The 16754-nt window shown below is 64.7% G+C and overlaps 7 protein-coding genes across 7 annotated transcripts in view; 4 read left to right on the forward strand and 3 right to left on the reverse strand.

Annotated features, from left to right (window-relative positions):
- The window catches only part of PFL1_00299 (uncharacterized protein), a gene marked incomplete at both ends in the record, with an annotated part of 3214 nt that extends 2736 nt beyond the window's left edge, over positions 1 to 478 (forward strand). Inside the window, one exon of the mRNA XM_007877796.1 lies at positions 28 to 478. Coding sequence (XP_007875987.1) covers positions 28 to 478 — 451 coding nt within the window. The remainder of the gene's footprint in view (positions 1 to 27) is intronic.
- A 415-nt stretch (positions 479 to 893) lies between these two features.
- PFL1_00300 (uncharacterized protein) lies at positions 894 to 2947 on the reverse strand (the record flags this gene model as incomplete). The annotated part of the gene is made up of 6 exons (XM_007877797.1): positions 894 to 922; positions 1016 to 1111; positions 1218 to 1637; positions 1765 to 2394; positions 2490 to 2835; positions 2939 to 2947. The coding sequence occupies 6 exons, from the start codon at positions 2945 to 2947 to the stop codon at positions 894 to 896; spliced, it is 1530 nt and encodes a 509-aa protein (XP_007875988.1).
- A 585-nt stretch (positions 2948 to 3532) lies between these two features.
- PFL1_00301 (uncharacterized protein) lies at positions 3533 to 5923 on the forward strand (the record flags this gene model as incomplete). The annotated part of the gene is made up of 1 exon (XM_007877798.1): positions 3533 to 5923. One exon carries the CDS (start codon positions 3533 to 3535, stop codon positions 5921 to 5923), a length of 2391 nt encoding a protein of 796 aa, XP_007875989.1.
- Positions 5924 to 7116: 1193 nt separating this feature from the next.
- Positions 7117 to 8823, reverse strand: PFL1_00302 (uncharacterized protein; the record flags this gene model as incomplete). The annotated part of the gene is made up of 3 exons (XM_007877799.1): positions 7117 to 7299; positions 7407 to 7753; positions 7830 to 8823. The coding sequence occupies 3 exons, from the start codon at positions 8821 to 8823 to the stop codon at positions 7117 to 7119; spliced, it is 1524 nt and encodes a 507-aa protein (XP_007875990.1).
- A 1714-nt stretch (positions 8824 to 10537) lies between these two features.
- On the forward strand, positions 10538 to 11728 carry PFL1_00303 (uncharacterized protein; the record flags this gene model as incomplete). Its single annotated transcript, XM_007877800.1, has 1 exon — positions 10538 to 11728. One exon carries the CDS (start codon positions 10538 to 10540, stop codon positions 11726 to 11728), a length of 1191 nt encoding a protein of 396 aa, XP_007875991.1.
- Positions 11729 to 12159: 431 nt separating this feature from the next.
- Positions 12160 to 13854, reverse strand: PFL1_00304 (uncharacterized protein; the record flags this gene model as incomplete). The annotated part of the gene is made up of 1 exon (XM_007877801.1): positions 12160 to 13854. The coding sequence occupies one exon, from the start codon at positions 13852 to 13854 to the stop codon at positions 12160 to 12162; it is 1695 nt and encodes a 564-aa protein (XP_007875992.1).
- An 836-nt stretch (positions 13855 to 14690) lies between these two features.
- PFL1_00305 (uncharacterized protein) lies at positions 14691 to 16544 on the forward strand (the record flags this gene model as incomplete). Its single annotated transcript, XM_007877802.1, has 1 exon — positions 14691 to 16544. The coding sequence occupies one exon, from the start codon at positions 14691 to 14693 to the stop codon at positions 16542 to 16544; it is 1854 nt and encodes a 617-aa protein (XP_007875993.1).
- Between the last annotated feature and the right edge of the window lie 210 nt (positions 16545 to 16754).

The following is a 16754-nucleotide window of genomic DNA, read 5'->3' on the forward strand; positions in this document are numbered from 1 at the left end:
CAGCACTCGCACGGTCGACCCTGCGAGTGCGGTCGAGGCGAGCACGTCGTCCGGCGCCGCGGATGGCTTCGGCACCTTCCCGCGCGTCTCGCGCAGCTCGTCGGTGACCGAGCCGCACCACTCTAGTCCCGGCGCTCGCCGCGCGCGCCTCGAGAGCGTCCCTGATTCGGTGCGCGACTCGATCCTGGACGCCATCGAGGACGACGACGTTGATGCAGGCGATGCTCCGGCGTCGAGGTCCAGCCGCCGTTTGACGATGCAGCCTCGATCCGCCGCACCGCGGGAGCGAAGCGCAATCGCAACGACGCAGGGCATGAGAGTGAGCCTCTACTCGTTTCTCGAAGAGGGTCCGGACAGGGCGCACGGTTCCGTCGACCAGAGCCGCGTAGCGTCGACTCCGGCCAACTCGATGCCCCACGACGCTGCGGCGCGAGGCCTGCGCGAGGACCGCGTGTGGCTCAGTGACCTCGCCGTGTGAGGACCCGTTACTCGCTCGCTCCCGGGTCATGTCCACCCCATCTTCATACCCCATCTATCCACCGCCTGCCCTTCTTCCTTATCCCAACTGTATACCATCCAGTCAAGATCCTCGGGTCCAATGTGCGCCTCGAGCGCGGTCCCATCGCTCGCTGTCGATACCGCTGTCCCCCGCCGAAATAGCAAACCACACTCATTGACGCACCCGAAGTCGGCCGATCTCTGCGTGCCGCCACTCACCTAGACACTCCTCGGACGGACGGCCGTAAGTCGAGCGTGGTGCTGCGGTGAAGGCTGGGTCAGGCGGGCAGGGATGCAGGTGTACGGCGTGGATGCGGTGGGTGCCTCTATGACTGGATAACGTCTATAGCACACGGCCTGTCGCATCGCCTGGTGCAACTTCGTACGGCCGAGGCTCACGCCTGCTCTCTTGAGAGGTAGTACTCTGCGGGTGGGAGCGGAGTGCGAAGATGGATGGAGGTCAGCAATGAACCGGCGGCGAGCACGAGCGGCGATGTTGGCCCCGTTCGCGACGCACCTTCTGCCTGGGCGATGCAGCGCATGTTGGCGCCGAGCTTGTTGATCGTCTCGATGTACTCGTCCTCTTCGATCGAGTCGTAGACGATTCCACCTCCTGTTGCGCGAGTGGAAGGGGACGTGGCGAAGGAACAGGGCCCGAGAGCGTCAGCGAGCTGCCCTGCGATGAGGAATCGAACCTGCACCTCGGACGGCCGACTCACCGGCCTGGAGGTAGGCGTTGCCGTCCTTGAAGGTCATGGTGCGGATGGCGATGCAGACGTCCATCTCCTTGTCGGCAAAGTCGATGCGTCCCACTGCGCCGGCGTAGACGCCGCGCTTCTCCTTTTCGAGCTCGCTGACGAGCTCAATGGCGCGAATCTTTGGCGCACCGCTGACGGTGCCGGCGGGGAAGATGGACCGCAGCGCATCGAAGCGCGACTTGTTGGGCCGCAGCAGCCCGGTGATGCGCGAGGTGAGGTGCATGACGTGCGAGAACTTCTCGACCTTCATAAACGACTCTACGGTCGTCGTCAGCGGGTCGCAGACGCGGTTGATGTCGTTGCGGGCCAGGTCGACGAGCATCACGTGCTCCGCCTGGTCCTTGATGGATCCCGTCAGCTGCGCCGCGAGCTCCTCGTCCTCTATCGAGCGGGCGAAGGGAATGCAAGGGGAGGGAAACGCGCTTGATCTGGTCAACAAGGCCTTTGCGCAGAATGTCCACCACCACCTTGTCCCTCTGTGCCGGCATGGCGACTGCGTGGCACCCACCTTCGTCCGACTTGCCCCGCTTGACGGTGCCGGCGATGGCGTGGACGGCCACCTTGCCCTTTTCGATCTTGCACAACGTCTCGGGGCTGGCGCCGACGAGCTGGCAGTCTCCGCAGTCGACGTAGAACATGTATGGCGACGGGTTGACCTGCCGGAGGTGCCGGTAGCAGTTGAAAGGATGGAGCGTGGTGCGCCTCTTGAGCCGCTGCGAGGGGACCGCCTGGATGATGTCGCCCTTGACAATGTTCTGCCGCAGGCTGGTGACGAAGCCCTCGTACCCGACCTTGCCGACGTTGGAGACGGCCTCCTGGCCGGGCAGGATGGGCGGCTGCACCGGCTGGAGCGTCTGTTCGGTCGAGAGCGTGGCGATGAGCGCCTTGATCTTTGCGCAAGCGGCGTCGTAGAGCGACGCGATCTCGGTAGAGCGGTTCGAGCCGCCCGAGGTGGGGGCCGGTGGCAGGTGGAGGTGCGAGACGCAGTGGATGGTGTTGTAGATGTGGTCGAAGATGACGATGGTGTCGCAGAACATAAAGACGCTCTCTGGGATCCCGAGGACGTCCTTGAGGTCGCGCTTGGTGCGCGGCTCAAAGTACTGGACGCAGTCGTAGCTGATGTAGCCGATGGCGCCGCCTTCCGGGCGTGCGGAGCAACGAGAGACGAGGAGCGGCCAGAAGGGTCAGCGGCACGAAGGAGACACGGAGTGCGATGATGCATCCTTGACCTACCAGTGAAGCTGGGAAGGCCGGCGACGGGGATGTACTTGTACTTTGCCAGCTCGTTTTCGATGCCGACCAGCGGATCGCCCTCGACGTCGAGGCCGGGCCCTGAGCGGAGGATCTTGAAGGGATCTGCGCCGATGAAGCTGTAGCGCGCGATCTTCTCTCCGCCCGTCACGCTCTCAAAGAGGAAGCTGCGCTTCGCCGAGTCGGCGCCGTTCGAGAGCTTGAGGTAGGCGGTGACGGGCGTGAGGAGGTCCGATGGCAGGCTGGCAAAGACTGGGATCGTGTTGCCGGCGGCCGCAGCGCCAGACAGCTGGGCTTCGACCTCGGGAAGCGACGGAGAAAACTTGGACTTCATGGCGGAGGCAGCGCCGACGGAGGGGAGAGGATCGATGAGAGAAGAGGTGAGTGAGTGCGGCCGCTTCGACCGAGGGCGAGGCAACCTTTGTACTTACGGCGTTCATTGCGGTGGTGGGTGAGGAGGGCACGGTGCGTCCGGAAACGTTGCCTAAGGTTGTGTGTTTGCTGGCAGGCTGGCGATGCAATGCAGCGGAATGCCTGGTACGTGGGGTGCTGACGAGGGGCGAGGAGGTGGGTCGAATGGTAGCGGTCGCGGCGAAGGAGGTGGCCGAGTGGGTAGGGTAGGGCAGGCGTCGGCGGTGTTGGTCGTCGAGCGGCAGACGCCAGGTGACTCGCTCTTCGGAGCATCGATTGCCGCACCGCACCGAAATATGGGATCAGCAATCCCAGCGCGGGGCGGAGGCGGCGGCGGCGGCCGCCTTTCTTCTCGCCAACACAAAAAGCAAGAAAGGCGGGCCGAAAGGGGCAGTCAAAGTCATGCACCGGCCGGGGTAATCATCCAATCGGGAAGTCATCGGGGGGTCAATCGTTCCAGATCGAGGCAGCAACCCTTGTCGCTTTGTCCTCCACTCGACCCGCGCCGCTCCGTCTCTCCCATCACCACCACCACCACCACCGCCATCGCTTGCAACGCCTTCCCGCTGCTGCGCATCTATCTCCGCACGTCCTCGTGCCCAGCACAACCCGCAATGGCGCCCGCCTTGAACCTCCCACCGCCCTCCAAAGGCAACGCGGCAGACGGCGACACCCTCTCGCCCTCGCCCGCACCCGCGGCCAAGCCCAAGTTCTCCTCCGGCGGCATCATCTACCCGCCCCCCGACATCCGCACCACCGTCGACAAGACCGCAGACTTTGTCGCCCGCGTCGGCCCCTCGTTCGAGGCAAAGATCAAGTCGGCAGAGAGCAACAACCCAAAGTTCAGCTTCCTCAACGATGATGACCCTTACCACGCCTACTACCAGCAGCGCATCCACGCCGCAAAGAGCGGCGAGGCGCAACCCACACCACCGCCCACAGGCAGCGGCCAGGCACCAGCATCTGCCCAGAATGGCGCACCAGATGCCGAATCGGCCGGCCAGCAGCAGTCCGAGCTAGACCAGGCGCCCGAGGAGCCGGATCCGTTCGAGTTCTCGGCCGATCTGCCCAACATCACTGCCATCGACCTTGACATCATCAAGCTCACCGCCCTCTTCACCGCCCGCAAGGGCCGGTCCTTTGCGTCGGCGCTGCAGGCGCGGGAGGCGCGCTCGTTCCAGTTTGAATTCCTTCGCCCCTCGCACTCGCTCTACGGCTACTTCAACCGCCTCGTCGAGCAGTACCAAAAAGTGATGCAGCCGCCCGCTGAGCTGCTCGAAAAAGTCAAGCTCGGAGCCTACGGCACCACTGACGACCACGCTAGGTCCTTGATCGGCATCGGCGCCGGGGGAGCCAGGCCGCGCCTGCTCGAGGAGGCCAAGAAGCGGGCTCAATTCGAGAAGTGGTCCCGCGAGAAGCGCAAAAAGGCAGACGAGTTGGAAAAGCAGCAGCAGGCCGCGTTCGACGAGATCGATTGGCAGGACTTTGTCGTCGTCGGCACCGTCGAGCTGACCGACGCCGACCAGCACGTCGACTTGCCGCCGCCGCGCTCGCTGCGCGAGGTTGAGAGCATGACGATGGCGCAGAAGCGCATGGCCGCCATGATCATGGAGACCGAAGGTGGAGCCGCGGGAGAGGAAGAGATCGAGGAGCTCGACATGCCGGGCAGCACATCCACGCGGCCTGCCGCCAGCACAAGCACTAGCGCCGCCGCCGCCACCACCGTCAAGAAGCAGGAGGAAGAGGACATGGAAATGGAGATGGACAACAGCGGCGACGAGGGTGCCGCCCCCCCTGCTGCCGCCTCTGCTGCCCCACAAACCGACGTCAAGCGTGCCGACGGTGCGGCGCCGATCAAGATCCGCAAGGACTACGTGCCGCGAGGCATCGTCGGACGCCAACAGGGCCCGCAGATGACCCAATGCCCCGTCTGCGGCGAGCAGATTGCCGTCGACGAGATGGCCGAGCATGTCCGCTTCGAGCTGCTCAACCCCAAGTACCGCGAGCAGCGTGCCGAGCTCGAGGCCAAAAAGGCGCAGCAGGCGGCACTGCAGGCGGGAGCCGACCCCACCCACTTCCTGCGCCAGTTTGCCTCGTCGAGGACCGACATCTTCGGCACCGAAACCGAAGAGGCAGCACGGGCACGGCGCGAGGCCGAGGAGAAGCGCCTGGCGCGCGAAAAGGAAAAGATCATCTGGGACGGCCACGCCCGCAGCCGCGAGGTGGCCAAGGACATGTACCAGAAGAACAAGGACCTCGAGGACCAGATGAACCAGCTGCACCGCAAGCCCACAAAGGCCCCGGCGCCGAGCTACGGTCCACAATTTCCCGTCCCGGCAGATGGAGCAGACGACGATGCGGCGCCGGCCAGCACCGTACCTCTGGTGCCGCCACCTGGTTCCAGCCTGCCACCGAGGCCGCTGCTACCCGGCGAGGTTCCACCAGCAAAGTCACCCAACGACGCCGCATCAGGCTCGCCGGCTCCCGCGCCGGCACCCCCGACGATGCACCCTGCCCGCATGGCTGCGCTTGGACAGGGAATTCCGTCAGATGCCTCGCCCGTGTCGGGGCAAAAACGACCTGCCGACGGAGAACCGGCCGGACAGCCTCCGCAGCAACGACCGGCGCTCGACGGCCCCGCGGGCTCGGCCTCGCCTCAGGCGCCGCCGGCAGAAGAGGGCCTGACAAAGTCCTCGGACGGGAAGCTGCACCCGGAGGTCGCTTGGCTCGCCGCGCATCCAGAGCCAGTCAAGGTCAAGGTGCGCCTCCCCGACGCGCCTTCGGTCTCGTCGCACGCCGACGGATCGGTCCTTGACTTTGAGATCGCCCCGACGGCGTCGATGGGCAGCATCCGCGACTGGGTGCACGCGTCAGTGCTGCATGCCCAGATTGGCGCGAGCCGGCTCAAGCTGAGGGTGGGCGGTCGGCCCGCGACGCTCAAGAGCACCGCGGCCAGCTGGAACCTGGTCGAGGGCGACGAGGTCGAAATTGCGCTGGGGAAGTGAGGGATGAGGCGGTATTGCGCAGGGGATGGCGGAGGGGAGGATGGTGGTATCGAAGGAGTCGCCTCGACCTCCCTTTGTTCCTCTGGTCATTCGCACTTTTTGTTCCGCCTCGACCAGACCCTTTGCTCACAATGTCACCGCTGCACGACGCCTATCCCTACCCTCGTCCGCGTCTGCTGCTGTGCGTTCACCGCTCGCGGTCCTCGTTGAAAGTTGGCCGCGCGAACAAAGGGCAAGCAGCCCTGGCCTGCTCGTCGGCAGGCCGCTTGGGGCTGTGGGGGGCAAGGGCGGATATGGGACCCATCACCATCCTCATCTATCCCAACCCTCATCACCATCCACCCGCCCCCACCTTCGACAGAGGCCGGACCTCGTCCCTCGCTCCACACTCTCGTCCCACTCCTTCTTGCTGGCAAGAAAGGCTCAACCAGGCGGACGAGCTCCACTCCCTGCGCTGGTCGTACAAAAGAGCATCGTCGCCCATCATACCTTCGTTTGGACTTCATCTGGCCGCCGTACGCACGGATACCTTCTCTTCGCCCCGCCCCCTTCTCGCACATTCACCCCAACCTCGCACTCAACCCACCAACACCACCTCTACGACCACCGTCCGAGGCGTGGAAAACCTTCCTTCCTCTCGTCCTCGTCGACCTTTCCCGCAAGCACACACGCGTACGCCAGCGTTGTGCGACTCCGCCGACATGAACGTCATCCTCGCTCCCCACTTTTCCCTGTCCGGTCGGGACGGCATGGTGCTATCGCTCAACGGCGTCCACGTCTTTCGCTTGCACCAGCCCGCCTGGCTGATCACAGGCTGGACCAACGCAAGCGGCAGCGGTAGTACAGACACCGCCTCTTCCACCTCGACGTCACCCGAGGCGGGCGCGGCAGAGACGCCGACCGAGTTCTTCCGCCCTTCGCAGCCTCCAGCCTCGTCGTGCCAGACGATGATGATGCATAACCCCTCGACCGCCTCGGCGACGGCGCGCATATCCTTCCCCTTCCTCGGCCTGCGGTCCTCGCACTCGACGCAATTCTCCTTCCAGCCCTCGCCGCGCACCGCCATGGCCATGACGGGCGTGGACACGTCGCTCGTCTTCGTCTTCCCGGCCTACCCGCGCCTATCGCGCTTCATCTCGGCCTCGGTCATCTCGCTCGTCGTCGCTGTGCTCTGGCAGCTGGGTTGGCCCCAGTCAGTCGCTGCCCGACTCCTCCGCCTCTACTCGACCCTCAAGTTTCCCACGTTTCGCTTCAAGTCGAGCCTTTTTCGCCTCCTGCTCGGCTTTAGTGCGGAGACGGATCTCCTGTACTTCTGAGAGGAGCGCGTGCGCCGTCGTCCACGTCGTCGGGTCCGGCGGAAGCCCTTGGAGGGAGTACTGCAAGCGGGGTGCAGGGTGTTGGCAAGGGGCAGCATGTCACCGGGGAATACAACATAACTTATCAGCCGGTCTGCGCAGAGGATACGGCCGCAACGGACACGTACCAGGGCAGCCACCTCTCGCTTCCACACCTCGTGCATGGCGCTGTCGTCGCCGCCTGGCGTCTCGAGGATGAGCGGGATGCCCGCAAAGCGCTCGTCGTTCATCAGCGCGTAGAAGGCGAACAGGCCGAGGTGGCCCGCGCCAATGTTTTCGTGCCGGTCCTTGTGCGACCCCAGCGGCGTCTTGCTGTCGTTGAGGTGGACCGCCTTGACGAACTCAAACCCGACCGTCGACGCGAGCTGGGACATGGTGGCGTCGTACGCCTCTCGGCTCGTCATGTCGTATCCGGCCGCGAAGGCGTGGCACGTATCGAGGCAGATGCCGACGCGCGACTTGTCCGTGACGTTGCCTGTGAAGCGACCAACGCATTGCGGTCAGACGATGCTGTTCGCACGGGAAAGCTGACGGCGACTCGGACGACTCACCGATGATGTCTCTGAGCTCCTCGAAGGTGCCTCCGATGAGGTTGCCGGCACCCGCCATGTTTTCGATGAGGATAGTGACACTCTTCGTCAGCCCGTGGGCCTTGTTGATGGCGTCTGCGATGTTCCGACAGCCCTCTTCCTTTGTACATTCGCCAACCGTGCTGCCGGGATGGAAGTTATAGAGGGCGACGCCGAGCGCCTCACATCGCTGCAGGTCGTCCATGAAGGCCTCAAACGACTTGGCCCGCTTGGCCTCGTCCGGATTGGCAAGATTTATCAGGTAGCATCCGTGCGGCACGACGTGCGGCGCGCCGTAGCCGTGCTCCTTGGTGCGCACGTGGAACTGCGACGTGTTGGTATCGGTCAAGGGCTTCGAGGCCCACTGCATCTTTGGCCGGACAAAGAGGGAAAAGGCGTTACCGCCAATCCGGAGGGCGTTTAGCGGGGCATTCTCGACGCCACCGGCGGACGAGATATGTGCGCCGACGTGGTGCGTGGATCCCAGGATGCGCGGAGGGAAGATCTCGGGCGATGCGTCGGCGGCGGCGCGCTTCCTGCTTCGCCGCTGCTTGGGCTTGACATCGGGGTCGTCGGGAGCGTCTAAGGAGTCCTCTTTCTTGACCGCGCGGGCTACCGTCCCGTCGTCGGCATCGCCCTTGATCGACGCGGCATCCTCCTGCTTTACCCGGCGGGCGGACGGCTCGGCGTTGCCTGCGACCTTGCGGCGCTTCCGCGGTGATCGTTTGACCGAGTCGAGCGGCTCGACGCGCGACTGCTCTTCGTCCTCGCGCTTGACATGGGCATCGTCACCAACCGCAGCCTGGGCAGAGTTGGACTTTGCACTTCGATGATGGGATGGTGATGCCGAGGCAGACGAAGATACACTGGCGGCCGCGGCCGCGACGGCGACGGTGGCGGCGGTGAACTGGGATTGCAGCCTGACGACGGGCCGACTGACCCTGCCGCTCCGTGTGGCTCGTGGTTCGGCCGACATGCGTGCGGTGCGCAGAACGTGCGACGATGCCGAGAACCGCAGAGCCGCTGCTGCTGCTGCTGCTGCTGCTGATGCCACTGCGAAGGGGCCAGACGGTCTCATGAACGTCGGGCGAGGGGGGCAGGGACCGGGATCGTCGGCGAAAGGCAAGCCAGAATGTCAGCCTACGCGCCCTCGCTCGTTGGGTTGGTCGAGCAATGGCGCGCCAGAATCGGATCCGAGTCGCCCGAGTGCCAAGCCCGAAGGAAAAAGGGTCGGGCGCGCCAAGACAAAGAGGCCGCAGCCACGCCTTTGGCACACGCGCGGCCTGGCTGTCAAACAGCGGAAGCAACGTTACGATCCCCGCTCCCTCGATGCCAAGACCCCTCCTCCTCTCCTCCCCCTCGTCGCTCGTCCTTCAAATGCCTTGCTTGCTAGCCAGTCGATCAGAGGGGCACGGCACCCCAGGCACCCTCTACGGTAGTCATGCCAGGAGCACGGCGGAATATCGTCGGTCCTCGCCACTTGCTTGCTTCTTGGCAGCCCCGCGACGTTTCTCTTGGCGGCTAAGTTACGTACTGTAGGCACTCTGCTCAGCTCGAGGCGACAAAGTGCTCGCCGGCCTGCAGACACGGGCGTCGCGGCGTGGCGAGGCGCGAAGAGGCGTGGCAAGGTGCCAAGAACCGCGAACACTGTGCATCCACATCGGCTGCCGCTCTCCTCTCTCCGCTCCCCTCGCTGGCCCTTTCCGCCCACTGCAACATCGCCTTCTTTGTGCCAAAATAGCATCACATCGACGCCAAGGTGTGTGCGCCGAGGCCGTCGTCGCAGTGCGGCTGCGCTTGATGAATTAGCCGACGGGAGACCCAGGGGGATCGACAGGGGCGACCGCCTGTGCCTTCCTCTCCTGCCCGTTCCTCTGGAATGCCTCCCTCAAGGTCTTGGCAAGGTCCAGTACCGACACGAGGCGGGGAGCCGTAACCTTGAGCAGGCGAGGTTGTCTTGAACGGAACCGGATCCCCGAGGCTTTCCGGCAATGGCATCCGTGACGGAGCGCGCGCGCTCTTTTCCATCCTCGCCACAGCACGATGTAGGCAAGGTAGTTAACGCAAGCATCCCGTACCAGCTTCCACGTTGTGGACCGTCACCGAGCGCAAATTGCCTCGCAATATTGATCAAGAATGGAAGGCGGAGGGCGCTCCAAACGCCTTTCCAGCTCGTCCAAACGGGGACGAGGGCCGGCAATGAAGCGGGTCTTGGCTCCCCCTGTCGACGGCAAGCGCCTCGGTCGGGTAGCGTTACGTGCCGATCCAGTACGTTCTTGGCTTCAAAGTGCTCCATCTGCATCCCGTCACAGGTATTGTTCGCTCGTTGCGCCTTCGTTTGTCGAGAAGGGTTCCACGATGTCTCCCCGCATCCATCCGTGCTGCTGCTTGCCGCCTCGTCGTGTTTGCCAAGCCTCCGCCCTTGCCTCCCGGACCTTTCCCCTACCCTCGCTCCGCCCGTTGCCTCGTTCCAGCACGTACGCCGTGCGCGCCCTCCGCCCCCGTCTGTGCTCGCTGTTCTCCCCTCGGTGCTGTGACTGTGGCTCCATCTCAAAAGCCTCGAAGGCTTCTTCAAGGACGGTCGTCGTCTCCCTCTTGACCTTTAACACAGAACCTTTGTCTCCCCACCACACTCATTTTTCCGTCCCCCCGCATCACCACCGTAACCCCTCCTTCCTCCCAGCACCGACATGACGCGCTTCACTTTCGCCACCGCGGCGACCCTGCTCGCCTTTGCGCAGCTCAGCCTCGCGCAGGACCCGCGCGCCGAGACCGACCTCGACCGCAACAGGCCCACCAAGACCTGGACCCAGTGGCAGCCCAAGGCCACCTACGCCATCAACGAGCTCCCCGACCAGTACATGGGAGCCAACCGCATCGAGTCCGGAGAAGGCGGCCAGCCCGGCGGCGAGCCCCAGAGCGGCTACAACACCTGCGCAAAGGACACCTGGTCCCAGGACTCGCGCTGCCAGACCGCCTGGATCAACTCCCTCGAAGACTTCTGCATCTGGGGACCCGCCGAATACGGCACCGTCGGCGAAAAGGAGCGCTCCGGCGTCGCCTACTGCACCACCGACAAACACGGCACCCGCCTCATCCCCGACGGCACCATCACCGGCGCCCACTTCGTCCGCACCAAGGACTACGTCCAGGTCACCGGCGTCGGCGACTTTACCTCCATCAACATCCCCGCCGGCGACGACGGCGGAGAATTCGACCCTCACGGCGCCGATGACCTCGGAAACCCCATCGGCGGCATCCTCTACACAACCGCCAACCCGGCAACAGGAGGAGAGGCGTGGCACGCGAGCGAGTGGACAAACTTCGCATCAAGCACCATGTATTGTATTCGGGCTTGTTGGGGTGAGAACGCCGCCAAGCAGTGCGAGCATATCTACGACGTTATGGGATGTCGATGGAATATTCCCGCCAACTACGACGCGGGCGTTTTCGAGTCCTGCGAAGGTGATATCGGCCAGCTTGCCGGCATTTACGGCAGCTCGACGTTCCGACAGGGCGACGCAAGCACTCCCCCGGCTCACCCTGCGCCGTCGTCTTCGCAGTGCAAGACGGTGCCGACGATTTCTCACGGTCTCCCGGCGCGTAGCCTCGGCCTGGCGGCGCCTTCCTCGTCGACCTCCGCCGCCTCCAGCAGCACTGGTTCGGCTGCCCCGTCGTCGGGATCGTCCTCTTCGGCTGCTGCCTCCGGTCTCTCCTCCAGGTCCAACAACGCTGCTGAGGCCGCCGCTACCGGTAGCGGCAACGCTGCTTCGGCCGGGCAGAACACCGCGGCCCAGGGCACCAGCGGCGCGTCGGCGCTCGCCCTTCCCCTCGTTTCCTCCGCCCTCGTCGGCGTTGCTGCTCTCGCTCTCTTCCTCTAGTTGACCCGCTCTTTCACTGTCGAAGGCACTTGTCAGTTGCTTGCTACCTACTGTACGGCATGTTGCACTTTTGCTCGCCGCAATTCAGGACAATTTGGTCGTGCCTTTCGCTGGACGCGGTCCTTCGGCGCGTGCTGTCGGGAATTTCGGAGGCGAGCTGTCCACCTCTGCATCGGCCAAAATCACGTCCGTGAAGAGTCTTGCCGGTCCCACATCTGACTTGTGACTGCAACGGCCCTTTCAAAACTGTGCTACCTTGCACTGAGGACGACGACGCTGCTTGAGGCGCTGCACAGCAGCCTCGTAACTACTACACGACATCCATTCAAATCCCGGCCGGCAATCTCCTCCACCACCACCGACGCCCTCGACACCTGCCGTCCGACACTGAGAAGTGACAGGCATACCACGATGCAACCCCTCCTGCCGTCCTACCGGCTATTGTCGGCGGCGACGATGCGGTCTCGAACGACGTTGTTCCAGATTTCGTCGTTGACCTGTTTGGCGCGGGTGAGCTGTTTCCGCAACGCTTCGACCTGGCGACTGAGCTCCTCGACCTTTTCCGCCTGTTCCGCCGATCCGACCATGCTGCCACCGCCTCCGCCGCCTCCGAGCGACCCTGCCAGTGCTGACGACACCGCATCGCCGCTTCCCCACCCGCCTTGAGACTGTAGCGCCAGGGAAGTCGCGGGCCGCGAGCTGTCCCATATCGGGTCAATCCAGCTTTCGGCATCTGGCTGCTCGCCTATCCGCACATTGATGACGAGGTCGGAGCGGTCATCTTCGCCCTTGACCTGCCGCTGGAAATTCACCACTGGCCTGATTGGCAGAGGGAGGGAGCTGCCGGTGCTCGAACCTTCCCAGCCACCGACGAGATCTCGTGGCCGCTTCATGGTGATGATGTTGGTCACGGCGTTGCGACCGGAGGCCGCAGCGCCGGCGGCCCCTGCTTGTCCGAGCAGCGAGACTGTCTTGAGCACCTGCGAGTTGGACACGTCGATGACCAGTAGCATCCCCGACGCCGTGCCGACGAGGAGGAATGTCGCGTGGAGGGAGAGGGCAAGCGAGGTGATGGAATCCGCAATCGGGATCAGGCTGCCGTCCTGCGTCGCAGATGCGGCCGTGATGCGCTCTGGCTCCGACGTGGCGTTGTCGGCCCTCGCCTCCCATGTGGTGAGGCCCTTGAGGGCTGGCGTGACGAATGCGCCCATCGACAGGCCTGTCCCTGCGCCGGCGGCAGAAGACGAGGACGCGACAGTGTGGCCGGACGCGATCTGCTTCTTTCTGAAAAGATCGACGCGGAAGATGGTGTCCTTGGATCCGGTCGATGTCGAGGCGAAAAAGAAGCGCTCGGTGGGGTCCAGGACGACGCGTCGGATGGGATGGTCAAAGGCAAAGGTGGCGCGCAGCGTCCTGGTGCGGACGTCCCACGCCTTTACGGTCGAGTCGAGCGAGGAGCTAAAGAGGGTCATCTGGTGCGGGAAGGCGCCGTTGCCGACCTCGATGTCGGTGATGGCGAGGTTGTGGTCGGCGAGGGTGCAGTAGGGGGTGGGGTTGTGCGAGGAGGATGTGATGGACGACGACGACTGCTGTGAAGGCGCCAGCAGGCCGGCCAGGCTCCACACGAGGATGCGGGCGTCTTCGCTGCCGGTCACGAGCGCCTGAGCGTCGCTGGACCAGCGCAGGACGGTGATGCTGCGGTAGTGGGCGTCAAAGGAAGCGAGGAGGTCGCCGGTGGCCACGTTCCACAGGAAGATGCGGCCGTCCGTGCTTCCGGCAGCGACGAATGCGCCGTCGGGGGATGCTGCGAGGCAGGAGAGCTTCTGGGGCAGGATGATGCGGAGGACGGGATGGTCCTTTTGGAACGAGTAGACGTTGAGCATGGCCTTGTTGGCCTCGAGCTGGAAGACGAGGCCGCCGGTGCCACCGAGCGCTGGGTTGGGCTGGGATGCGACATAGTCGACCGAGTGGGCAGCGGGGTCGGAGAGGCCCTTGAACGAGAGAAGCGACGTGGTCGACGAAGATGCGGCGAGGTTGGTGATGGCCATGGATCCGGGAGCCGAGGGCGAGGACGAGGTCGTGTAGAGGACGACCTCGCTCGCGAAGAGGGAGGCCGCGGTGGCCATACTGGGGCGATGTTGGGAGTGCCGATGCGGGGCAGGAGAGTGTGATGGAGGCGAGGGTGAGGAAGGTCGACGCGAGGTGGTCGAACCAGCATAGGCTTAGGGTCGCCGAGGCCAGAAGTTCTGTGTGGAGCTGGCCACGGGGCCTGCAACAGCAGCGAACGAAGAAAAAGCGGCGAGGCATGCAGCTCGGAAGTCGGATTGGAAAACCCAAAAATGCGCTTTCGGAACCGAAAGAGCCAAATTCTTCTCGTGGGGCCAACATCGAGGGCCAGGGCGCTGGGCCGCGCCGCCGTGACTCGAGAAGAACAGGGCGGGGCCCGCGGGTGATTTATTGTGGCCCTGCAGCGTCCATGGCATGGCTGGCTTGGGTGGGTGCGGTGGCCTGGCATGCATGTGGGGGGCCGCCGCCCTCGTCGTCGCCGGGGTGAGCCAGGAGGGCAAGGACCGGCTGGACGGGACAATCGGGACGGCAATCAGCGAATGAGGCCGTCGGGTTGGCAGCCCGGTCAAAGTGACTCACGGCCAACCGCCGAACGTCGGGAGCCAGCAGAAGGGCCTGCCTGCCAGCCCAGCCAGCCCAGCACCGTCTTGGCTTGGCGCGCCGAGCGGGGCGGGCCCCAACAGCCGCGCGCTCACAACCACCTCCTCTCCTTCTCACCACAACCATCGCACCCTACCGCCGCCTCTCCGTCGCCACCGTCAGCGCTTCTCTCCCCGCCAGCTCCGCAACCGCCCCGCTCCCCCGGCCACTGCCTGCCTGCCTGCCCAGCATGTGTGGAATCCTCGGGTGTATCCACCACCCGGACGCTCCGGCGTACCGCCAAAAGATGCTCAACATGTCGCGCTGCATCCGCCACCGCGGCCCGGACTGGTCCGGCTGCGTCGTGACAAAGGAGGACGAGAGCGGCACAAAGGGCTCCATCCTCTGCCACGAGCGCCTCGCCATCGTCGGCATTTCGACGGGCGCCCAGCCCCTCGTCAGCACCGACGGCAAGGTCATCCTCGCCGTCAACGGAGAAATCTACAACCACCGCCAGCTGCGCAAGAACCTCAAGGACCAGAACGCCGAGTTCAAGACCCAGTCCGACTGCGAGGTCATCCTTCACCTCTACCGCGAGATGGGCTCCGACTTTGTCAAGCTCCTCGACGGCATGTTTTCCTTTATCCTCCTCGACACGTCCGTCACCCCGAGCCGCGTCATTGCCGCCAGGGACCCCATCGGCATCACGACCCTCTACCAGGGCGCATCCTACAAGTACCCGGGCGCCGTCTACTTCTCCTCGGAGCTCAAGGCCATCCACGAGGAGTGCGACCGCATCCGCACCTTCCCGCCGGGCCACTTTTACGACAGCAGCCTGCCCGAAGGCCAGGAGACGGTGCGCTACTACGAGCCCAGCTGGTGGAACGGCGACGTCGACCTCGCCTCGATCCCCGCGGGCGACGTCGACCTCAAGGCGGTGCGCGAGGCCCTCGAAAAGGCCGTCCGCAAGCGCCTCATGAGCGAGGTCCCCTACGGCGTGTTGCTCAGCGGCGGCCTCGACTCGTCGCTCATCGCCTCGATTGCCGCGCGCGAGACCGACAAGCTCGCCGACGCCCAGCGGAAGGCGTGGGAGGAGAGGCAGGCGCGGAGGGCGCGCGGCCTCACGACGCCCGCCGGCGATGCAAAGGCCCCCGTTCTGCCCGTCGGCCTCGACGAGGACGCCGACAACGAGGTCGAGAACCTGGCCGCCTGGCCGCGCCTTCACTCGTTCTCGATTGGCCTCGAGGGCTCGCCGGACCTCATTGCCGCCCGCCAGGCGGCCCAGTTCCTGGGCACCGTTCACCACGAGCACACCTTTACCGTCCAGGAGGGGTTGGACGCCATCGCCGACGTCATCTTCCACCTCGAGACGTACGACGTGACGACGGTGCGCGCCTCGACGCCCATGTACCTGCTGTCGCGCAAGATCAAGGCCATGGGTGTCAAGATGGTGCTCTCCGGTGAAGGGTCCGACGAGATCTTTGGAGGCTACCTCTACTTCCACGCCGCGCCGGACCGCGAGTCGTTCCACCAGGAGCTCGTCAAGCGCGTAAAGAACCTGCACACGGCCGACTGCCTGCGCGCCAACAAGTCGACGATGGCGTGGGGGCTCGAGGCGCGCGTGCCCTTCCTCGACAAACAGTTCCTCGAGGTGTCGATGAACATTGACGCCAAGCACAAGATGTTTTCCAAGGGATCCCTCCAGCAGCGCGACGCCGACGGACGCCCGCTCATGGAAAAGTACATCCTGCGCAAGGCGTTCGACGTCATCCCGGACGACCTCGACGCCGGCGGCAACGGCGACGGGTCCAAGGTGACGGTGCCCGGCAAGCCGGCGCCCAAGCCCTACCTGCCCGAGTCGATCCTGTGGCGCCAAAAGGAGCAATTTAGCGACGGAGTCGGCTACAGCTGGATCGACGGCATCAAGGACCACGCCGAAAAGGTCGTCAGCGACGCCAAGTTTGCAGAGAGGCAGAAGCGCTACCCCGTCGACACGCCCGATACAAAGGAGGCCTACATGATCCGCGAGATCTTTGAAGGTTGGTTCCCCTCGGACGCCGCGGCCCGGACGGCGGTCCGATGGGTGCCAAGAGGCGACTGGGGCTGCTCGAGCGACCCCTCGGGCAGGAGCGTCGCCATCCACGACTCGGCCTACTCGACCGACGAGTAGGACGCCTGCCGCCGCCTCCTCGGCGAGCTCGACTCCCCCTTTCTGTCGCGTCTCTAGCCCAAAACAGCTGTTTCCCAGCCCTTGCCACCGGTTTAATGACGACCCTCGTAGACGATCGCAGCACGCGTGCCTGCACGTTGCTGACGGCCTGTTTCCAGGCAACCCTTACCGCGAGACCTGTGACCACGGGCTGGCCGCCGGGATCCGGCA

This window comes from Pseudozyma flocculosa, assembly GCF_000417875.1.
Source record: "Pseudozyma flocculosa PF-1 unplaced genomic scaffold scaffold00001, whole genome shotgun sequence".
Taxonomy (NCBI): Eukaryota; Fungi; Basidiomycota; class Ustilaginomycetes; order Ustilaginales; family Ustilaginaceae; genus Pseudozyma; species Pseudozyma flocculosa.